Source organism: Corvus brachyrhynchos, unplaced genomic scaffold, assembly GCF_000691975.1.
Source record: "Corvus brachyrhynchos isolate BGI_N302 unplaced genomic scaffold, ASM69197v1 scaffold162, whole genome shotgun sequence".
NCBI classification, from domain to species: Eukaryota; Metazoa; Chordata; class Aves; order Passeriformes; family Corvidae; genus Corvus; species Corvus brachyrhynchos.
Window position 1 is genome coordinate 5,166,499 of NW_008236696.1, and position 9,271 is coordinate 5,175,769.

At 58.1% G+C, this 9,271-nt stretch overlaps 1 protein-coding gene across 1 annotated transcript in view; it reads right to left on the reverse strand.

Annotated features, from left to right (window-relative positions):
• Nucleotides 1–9,265, reverse strand: part of VWA5B2 (von Willebrand factor A domain containing 5B2) — a 16,682-nt gene extending 7,417 nt beyond the window's left edge. Inside the window, 11 exon segments of the mRNA XM_017726835.1 lie at nucleotides 10–51; nucleotides 176–203; nucleotides 205–278; nucleotides 361–537; nucleotides 671–795; nucleotides 908–1,039; nucleotides 1,459–1,613; nucleotides 1,718–1,943; nucleotides 2,268–2,429; nucleotides 2,827–2,982; nucleotides 6,216–9,265. Of these exon segments, the coding sequence (XP_017582324.1) occupies nucleotides 10–51; nucleotides 176–203; nucleotides 205–278; nucleotides 361–537; nucleotides 671–795; nucleotides 908–1,039; nucleotides 1,459–1,613; nucleotides 1,718–1,943; nucleotides 2,268–2,429; nucleotides 2,827–2,965 (1,260 nt within the window). The 5' untranslated portion in view covers nucleotides 2,966–2,982; nucleotides 6,216–9,265.
• Between the last annotated feature and the right edge of the window lie 6 nt (nucleotides 9,266–9,271).

The window sequence follows — 9,271 nt, forward strand, 5'->3', positions numbered from 1 at the left end:
AGGGTCCGCCCGCAGTCCGCCAAGGTGCTCGCAGGCACGCCGCAGCGTCTCCTGGCCACATGCAGAGCCAGACTTGCAGCAGCCCCCAGCTCACCAGCCCCCACCCTGAGTCAAGGAGCTGGGAGGAGGACAAAGAAGGGCTAGTGGAGCACACCAATTTGCCTGTGATACTCACATTGCTGCAGAGGCGACTGGATGGGATTGATGTCAGTGCCAAAGCTGGCGACGTTGAGCAGTGTTCCTGATGGGAGGCTCTTCAGAGCCACCAGCAAAGCCTCCTGAGGTGACAGCAGGGACCAGGGACAGCTGCTAAGAACTGGCCACCCAGGGAGCACCCCTGGACCCATGGCCGCGCCTCACCTTGACCTTGTCAAGGTCAGGACCACTCATGGTGCTGCTGCGGTCAATGAGGAAGAGGATCTCGCGGGTGACGCTCTGCAGGTCCCCGGGGACGCCCTCCACAACCGGGCAGAAGTTCAGCATCAGCACGGGGTTGGGGAAGATGTCTTTGTGGAAACGCTTCTGCACGAAAGCCACCTGCGAGCCAGGCGGGTCAGAGGCTTTCTCACACCCCCCGGACCATGCCAAGGTCTTCCTCACCCACATCCCACCATCTCCCCCTTCCCTCCTCCCCCTCCTGGCTGGGGCAGCAGTAGCCGTGCCCTGTCACCTGTCTCTCGCCACTGCTGTCCTTCCTGGCAATCCGCGCGTAATCCCGGCGGCTCCGGATGTGTGCCTCGTACTCAGGGTATGTCATGGTGCCATCCTCAATCACCAGGTGGGGGCTGTGGGGCTCTGGGGGGCACAGGAGAGTTTCAAGCTACCCCGTGCCACGAGGGGCTAGGGGATGCTCTGGATGTTTTTGGGGTGATGTCTCAAACCCCCCACGGGGACCATCCCCCCTCACCACAAGGGTAGAGGATAATCTCCAGGTCCCTGTCATAGCAGTGGGGCTCAGCCAGGGTGACGCAGGTGGTGGTGGCAGAACTGGCCCAGGGGTCGGCATCAGCTCTCAGGGCATGTGATGGGCTCTCCAGCCCTGCAGAGAAGGGAAGGCAGCAGGAAATCTCTCACAAACCCCCTCCTCAGCCTCCCACCCACCAGGCCCCACAGCAGTTCCTGACAGAGCTAATGGGATTGACTGGGTCAGCAGCCAGGAGCACGTCCCCACCAACCAACCATCTTCCCCTCCTCACCCATCCTCTCCTCAGTGCATCACATCTCCCCAGGGAAGGAGGCTGCTGACCTAGAGCTGCCCAAAGGCACAGGCAGGGTGACTTTGAGGGGTCCCAGCCCCAGGGATGGAATGGGAAAAGGGCTTCTTCACCTGCAGGGAGTGCAAGTGGATACCTGGGGACAGGGCCTCACATCCTCCTAGAAGCATGGAGGGACCAGGGAACACCACCCACATTTTGAGGAGGTTTTACACAACCAACTGATAACACCCAAGCCACCCACCTGCCAGCAAGCAGGGGCCCTTGACCAGCAGCTCAAAGGCAAACTCATAAGGAAAAGGATTGTAGGGTCGTCCCCGAAAGACGTCCATGCTCTCCACAGGCGCCACAGTGGGTGACTGGCTCCGGGCACCTGGCCCCCCAAAACAGCTGGTGGGGCTGCAAGGGGAGAGGGGGTGATGGCTCCTGCCCCCTGCCCTGCTCGCTCAGCATTGGCATCACCCCCCTGGGATGGCAGAGACTGAGAAAGCCATGAAAATCACCATAGGGCCAACCTGTCGTCACACAAGCTTGCCGGCTCGCTCTCGGGGTCGGCGGGGACGTGGGGCGTGAGGATGGGGGGCAGGAGGAGGCGCAGGGCCCCGTCTGGCAGCGTGGGCAGCTCCTGCACTGTGTTCAGGGTAACAGCCAGGCTCTCCGAGGGGCACAGTGTGCCAGTGACAATGATGAAGGTGGAGTGCTCCACGTCCTCATCCAAGACGAGGTGGCCTGGACAGGAGAGGGATGAGAGATGGGGGGAGGTCAGCGAGGCATGTGGGGTTGTGGAGGAAGTCATGAGTGGCCCTAATTGCTCCTAAAGGTGACAGTAGAGAACAGGTGTCATGAAGGCCATGCAAATAATGGCAGAGCTCCAGAAGAGGTGGAGGGAGGGGAAAGGAGACATTGAGATCTCCAGCCTCAGAGACCCCCCAGGCACTGGGGTGGCCTGGCAGGGGCTCTCAGCCCCTCCTTCTCCCTCACACTTCACCCCTACCCGTTCTGAGCCTCCTGGCCAGGAACACCCAACAGCATCACCCATGCCACAACACTTACCACTGGCACAGCGGCGCAGCCGTCCGGGGCTGGGGCTGCACTGGAGGCAGCAGTCCTGCACCCGGTGCCTGTTCTGGACCTGGAATGTCACCCGCCGGCTGCCCACTGCTGCCTCAAAGCCGGCCACCACCTCCGACTCCTCCAGAGGGTAGATGAAGATGCCTGCAGGCAGAAGAGAGCCCCGAGGCAGATCCCAGCACAGCCATTGCTGTGGCACGGAACAGCCCATGGGAGCCCCGCTGAGAACCTGCCTGACTCGCAGCACGACTGAGATGCACGCGAGTGAGATACAGGAGCAAACCAGAGCCTCCTAACCCAGAGGGAGGATGAAACCCCCTCTTCCTCAGTGATGGGGGTCTGCTCAGTCTCACTCTCCTCCTGCCCACAGTGTGTGACAGTGGCCCCACCTCTGCTGGCCTCTGCCTTTGCTCCCCAAATTGAGCAAGGTTTGGGGGCCAGGACACGGGTGGGCTGGAGACAGGATGCTCTCCAGCACAAGGGCTTTAGGGGGCCGTGCAGGCAGCCTGGGTCCCTGCTAGGCCTGATAGCCCTCCCTTACCTTCCACAGGCTCCTTGTGGGGGTTGGTGTACAGGAGGTGAGCAGTGATGCTCAGGGAGTATCCATTGGCACAAGCCTTCACCGTGGAGCTCTTCAGGGGCAGAGCCTCCCAGGACGAGAGGGTGTAGAGGCCTGGCATGGTCCCTCAGTGGGCAGCTGTGAGCAGAGGGAAGGCAGGCACTGTATGCTCAGGGACAGGGATCTGCTGGAAGGGGCGTCTGCCCACAAGCCATTTCCATCTGCCCAGCCTGCAAGGGTAAGCAGGTCTCCAGGCCTCCCACAAGCCATGCTGCTCTTCAGCATCCACAGAACACATGGACCTGGACCCAGGTCTCTCCTTGGACCCCCGCCCATCTGCAAACCAGGTCTGGAGCCACAGGAGCCCACAGAGAGGGCAACAAAACTCCTGTGAGCAGTGGTTACATGCAAGCCACAAGCCCTGGCAGACAAGCAGGGTCTCCTGGACAGAATGGATAATGGCCAACCACATGCAGCCCATCTCTCAGCCACCCCAGAGCAGCTCCAGAGCCTCCCCAGGCCATCTCCTGCACTGGCTGGGAGAGAAGCGTCTTCTGCTTCCATCTCCATTCATCCACAGAGGTTACCAGGGTAATTTGTTTAGAAAAAAAAGCCAACCAGAAGGGTGAGAAGCCCACAGTGTAACTAGGACAAAGCAGCGAGCAGTGTTTGCTGGGGGTTTAATAATTAACAACAAGGTCAGTGCTGCACGGAAGAACAGCACCGAGGGGAATGCACTGCAGGGTGGAGCCCGACAAGTGGATGATCATCACCTTCTTTGCCCAGAAATTGATGTGTCTGGGGTCCCACCCTTTGGTAGGAAGAGAGGTGGCTGGGGATTCCTTCCCACCAGGGCACCAACCCACTCCACACCTCTCTTCCCCTTGGGAAAAACATCCAGGAGCAGCATCAGAAATAATTGTCTGGAGTCAAGGCATCTCTCCAACATCAGCCCACCCTGTGCCATCAAATATTTGTATAAAATATTCGTGTCAGCCTTAGCCCCGGCTGTATGGATCTGGGGACAGTGTGCATGGGGTCTGCACCACTCTGTATCCCCTGCCTGCCCCAAGCACCCACGACCCAGCAGCAGCGAGGCCCCGCCCCACGCCCTGTGCTGGTGCTCCAGCACACGATGTGCCCGGGGCAAGGACAAGGCCAGGTACAAGTGAGCCATCTGGTGTCCCCATCCAGTGGCCTTCATCCTGGGAACAACTCATAAGAGCATCAGTAATGGGAGGCTTGGGGTGCCCTCGGCATGTGGTCATGAGTGCCTCTCACAGAGCATCTTTGAAAGCAGAGCAGGACTCCATCCTTGGAGGCAGCACTGGGACCAAACTCCCAGCTGGCACAAAGCAGGGGGCCTTGGAGAAGCGCAGAAGTGCATTAGCAATGTGGCTGCATCCCAGGAAAATCAGTCCATTACAGCAGAGGAGAGCCATTTACCTGCTCAAGTGGCATTGCAGGGTTATGCTGACAGATCCTGGCCACCCAACCATGCCCCATCATCAACAACCCTCCAGCCTCTGTGCAGGATGCTGCACACACTGCTGAGCCCCCCAGACTGTGTTCCCAGCACATGAGGTGGCACAAGGTCCCTGCACTGTCTGCTGTTCCTCCACACTTGCTGTTCCACAGTTGGGAACATCAACAGCTGGTTCCTGCCCTGACCATAGCACCCAGACAGGATCTGGAGACCAGGATGCCTCCAACCCAGCCACACTGAGCCATTAAAGACATATTTCTCCCCAAAGCTGTTTAATTTGTTCCCAAGGCACCCAGTTTAATGCTCAGCAACATGCCCGCTATTTGCTGTGCTGCCTTTTGGCCGGGTCACTGCCAGCTTGTTTACCAGGGACTTACTGGAGAAGCTGTCCCGGCTGCTTTTTATCACTTCTCTTTACATTTACCCTCACAGAGTAAACAGGCTCCATCTGGCCCTGCCACGCTTCGTGCTGGCTGCTCTAAGCCCCATGGTAATGAATAAAACCAGAGCTGATGCTCCTCACCCCAAAGCGTGGCATCACCAACAGGTCCCCAGCCCTCTCCCCATCCCCAGCATGATTTCCAGTGCCTTCACAGCCCTCTCTTCTTCCTCCCCTCCACCTACTGCCTGCAGGAGATGGTTTAACCAGCAACAACCCCAGTATAAAAGGGCTACAGCAGGCCGGGGGCAGCTCTCTGTGCTGGCAGCTAAAAACCGTCTGTGAAAGCGAGAAGGAGCTGACTCTTCCCTAGGTCAGAATAAATCAATGCTTCTCTTCTCGCCTGTGGGCAGGCTGAGTTTTCCAGCAAGGCTGCTACAGGGAGGCAGGTGCCTGAGCCCAGTGGACCCTGCTTAGCTTCCTGGGGAGTTGTCAGAGTTTCACCTGCTGCAGCAACAGCCGCCCAAGCTGGGGTTCAGCACAGTCCAGGGGAAGGAAGAGGCCAAACCCAACATGGGCAAACCCAGCGGAAATTTTCATTGGTGACAGATACACAGGCAGGTTCAAGAGAAAGGATGGAAGGAGAGGAGCCCAAGCCTCTGCAAGAGTGCCTGGAGTGAAGAGCCATTGCTGACCCTCCTGCTTCCCTTGCCTCCCCTCCCTGTGAGACATCCCATGGGGCACAAGGGCAGGAGAGCAGGATCCATCCCAACTCCTGGAGCACAGAGAAGGCTATGGAGTCAGGAGGTGATGGTGCTGTTGCCCTACACCCATGGGACACACCACTGCAGAGAGCCCAAAGAGGAGCGAGGGGGAAAGGAATTGCTGGATGGGGCAAAGGACTATCTCCAGCCTGTGGTGCCTCCTGCTTTGTCTGCTGGGGAGTGGGAACAGAGAGCAGAGTCCACTGCACACACAAGCTGGGACTCACACCCTGACTCCAACACTGCATCCAGGACCACCACCTCCAGGACCTGAGCTGCTGCTCTCGCCTCCCCAGAGCCATTAAAACCCCCGGAAAAAAACATCCTTGTGCCAGGGAACAGGAGTTACTTGCCCTCAATGCACCCTAATACAGGCACCTCCCAAAAGAAAAGTCTCAGCCCCATGGATTTCCCCTGACAAGGGCAAATCCTGGCAGGGCAGCCCCACAGAAGGGTCCCAGTGTCCCCCACCACGGGACAGCTGTGGCGTGGGCCAGGGACTGGTTGCTGATAACCTGGAGCATGTTCCCAGCAGTTACTGGAGCCAGCCCCGTCCGGTCCCTGCCAGATGGTGATTTCAGCACTTTTGTGGCCCTGCTGTCTCATCTCCACCTCTCACCCCTCCTATGACCCAGAGCTGCCCCGACAGCGGATGCACAACCCTGGGACACCGAGGAATTGCAGGACACCCTCAGGGTCCCAGGCCACCATGGTCCCTGCTCTGCCTGCCCCTGGCCCTTACCTGGAGGAGGACGATGAGGATGACACAGAGGCTGCAGGCTCCTTTCAGCACCCGCTGGGTCCCTGCCTTCTGCAGAGCTCTCTTCCCTGGGGATGGGTTTCCCTTCCCCTCTGTCTGGGCGGCTGCGGTACCCGGGGGATGAGCGGTCCTTCCCCGCCTCTCCTGCTGCAGGCTCCCTCTCTGGCACTGGCTCCTTCACCGCCCTCGCTCCATCCCTCACTCCCTGTGCCAGCAGCAGAGCTGCTCCAAGCCCAGCCTCATTAAAGAGACACACTCCCTAGTACCAGCACCCCGGGAGGGGAGCAGGGGAATGCTCTCATGGGGAACGCTGGGGGTCTCAGGGGACAGCCAACACCCCCAGAGAGTGACAGGCACCAGTCAAGAGCAGAGTCCACAGCTGTGGGCTGCTCTGCACCCACAGAATAGTCCAGGCAAACTAGGGTACTGGTGAGACCCTTGGTGATGCTGCAGCAAGGAAAACCATGGGGTTTGTCTGACTGGGACATGTAACCACCGCCTTGTTTGTGTGCCCCCCCAAACAAATAATGAGGCAAAATAGCCCCCATCAGCCAGCTGAACTCTCCAGTACAAATAATGTGGGCCACAAGTGTCACATCCAGCTTCACTAGGAAAGGTCTCAGCTGCCCTGAGACCACCACAAAATGACTCGGAGCAGCAGGTAGATGCTGAATATCCACCCCAAACCCAGATGTCCTGGGGTTCCACTGGGCTGTCCTCATCAGCCTCCATATGCTGCAGTGAAATCATAGCCCTGAGGAGCTGGAAAGGGGGGATTGAGGGACAGCCCAGCTTTTGGGTGACAAGTGTGACAACAAGCTCCCCTGGGGAAGGCGGAGACAGTCAGGAAATCCCAGCAAAGTCAGGACATGTCTGCTGGCAGGGAGATCTCACAGCCAGGGCACACTGGGAATCCCTCAGCCACTGACAGCCCCACATTCCCAAGCAGGGCCAGAGAAATCCATCAGATTTGGGCTAATCCCTGCCCTGCCTTTCCCAGGCAGCTCCCTGTGCTATAGATAGGACTGTGCTGCTGCAGCTCTTTTTATAGAGCACACCGAGAGGAGTCCCCCCCACCTCCTGCACCGCAGAACCCACCGTCACAGCCACACTGAACCTGGAGCCACTCCAGACACAAACTGGGGCAGAAAAATCCAGCAGCACCACGAGGGGAGCAGTCCCCAGTCCTCAGCAGGTATTTTTAGATCTCACCTCTGAGCTGACCCATATGCCACTACAGCTTCAGCTCCCTGACACAGGTTTCACAGGTGACAGCAACAGAGAGAAATCTTGGTGGAAGAGGCCCTTTGCTGCACACTTAGCATGAGACACACTTCTCCTTCCTGACCCCTCACCCTGAGCTTTAGTCAACAATTATCGGGCCAAGAGGCACTCTGTGCATCCCTAGGGCCCTTGCTAGAGCACTCTGAGCCGTTCCCTCCCCCATGTGAGATGCCCCATAGTATTTCACTTCCCCTCCCTGCGCAGAGAGAGCTGCAGTGTGCAGCTGCTCCCCTTCTCCCTCCTTCACGACCACAGGAGAAGGATGCTAACCCATGTGTTATCCCCCTGTGACAGCTGCCAGCTCTGGGAGCTGCTGGAGGCCCTGCACACCACAACATATCCACACAGCCTGCGATGTCCATGGGACTCCCGCTCCCATCATCACAGCAAGCGCCGCAGCCACTCCAGCCCAGCCCCAGAAAAAAACCCACAAGCTTTGATTTTTCTCTGAGATACCATTTCTAGGCCAAGCTGAGGCAAAAGAAAAGCATCCAAATGCGAGCGCTGGTTCAGTGCCACCAGCCGGGGTGATGGAGCTTGGCCAGCCACAGCATCAGACATCAGCCCAGGCGTGAGAGCAGGTGAGTAACAGCAGCATGTGCAGCGCTGGGGACTCAGCTGAGCCTCCCCCAGCACACTGGCAGCCTTCCGCAGGAGACATAGAAGGCCCCCATCCCAATCTGCTCCCAGCAGCATCAGGTATTTGTGTCCCTGCTCTATACTGTCATAGTTTCCCTATAGCAGCTCATCACAGACACAAATAGACCTGGAGAGCCCGGCACTGCTTTTCAGCAGAGTGCTGAGCAAGCCTTAGCATGGGTTAAACCCTGCAAACAGAGGCCCAGCTCAGCCCAGTGCTCAGCATCCTCACACCTCAGTAACGCCTCACCAGCAACTGCAACACAACCCAAGGGACCAATCAGGATCTGAGTATTTATCCCCAAATCACCTGTTCCTTGAGCTGAATTATCACCCATTGATAGGGCTTGCTGGAAGGGGTACAGATCACAGAGCTTTTACAGATGCTCTCAGGTCCTGAGTTGCTGACAAGTCCTGTGAATTTAGCGTGAGTTTAGTTATTTTGGGAAATAACCCAAAACCCAGGCTGGCAGCAACTGCACTCAACACAGCTGCAGCTCCTCAGACCCTGCTGAAGATTGCACAGGCAGAGGGTTTGCCCTCGGGGAGAGAGGCAGGGGTGTCCTGTTTAGCTGCTCCTTAATAAGCAAGAACTAAACCGAATCCTGAGGATGGGTAGCCATAGAGGAGAAAGTAAAAATTTTTCTGGTCAAAATCAGGCACGCTTTGGCTTAACCTGTGTAATATTGGTCTGCCCAGCTGTAGGGAGTTACAGAGGGCCTGGAGGGAGGAAACGAAACAACACATGAGCAGGGTTAGAGACGGCTGGTGGAGACATCTGGGATCCTTGGGGAGAGGCGCTGGGAATGCCGCCAGCACTTCAGCCTGCCTGACTGAAATCTTCCCAGGATGCTGGCAGAGGTAGATGGGGGGCTGGAAGCCCCTGTGCGGCTGGCTCTAACACAGACTCAGGCCACACACTGGTGGCTGCTGGATTTGCTTTCGGCAGGAGAAAACAACGGGGGCTCTCAGCCATGGGGGATCTCGCAGCAGCGTCCCCGCTGGGGCTCGCTCGATGGCGCCAGGCTCGCTGGAGAAACGAAACCGCATGGATTTGAGGAACCCGAAACTCTCGTGCCGGTGACGCGTGTCTCCGCTTCCTCCCCGGCCGCCGG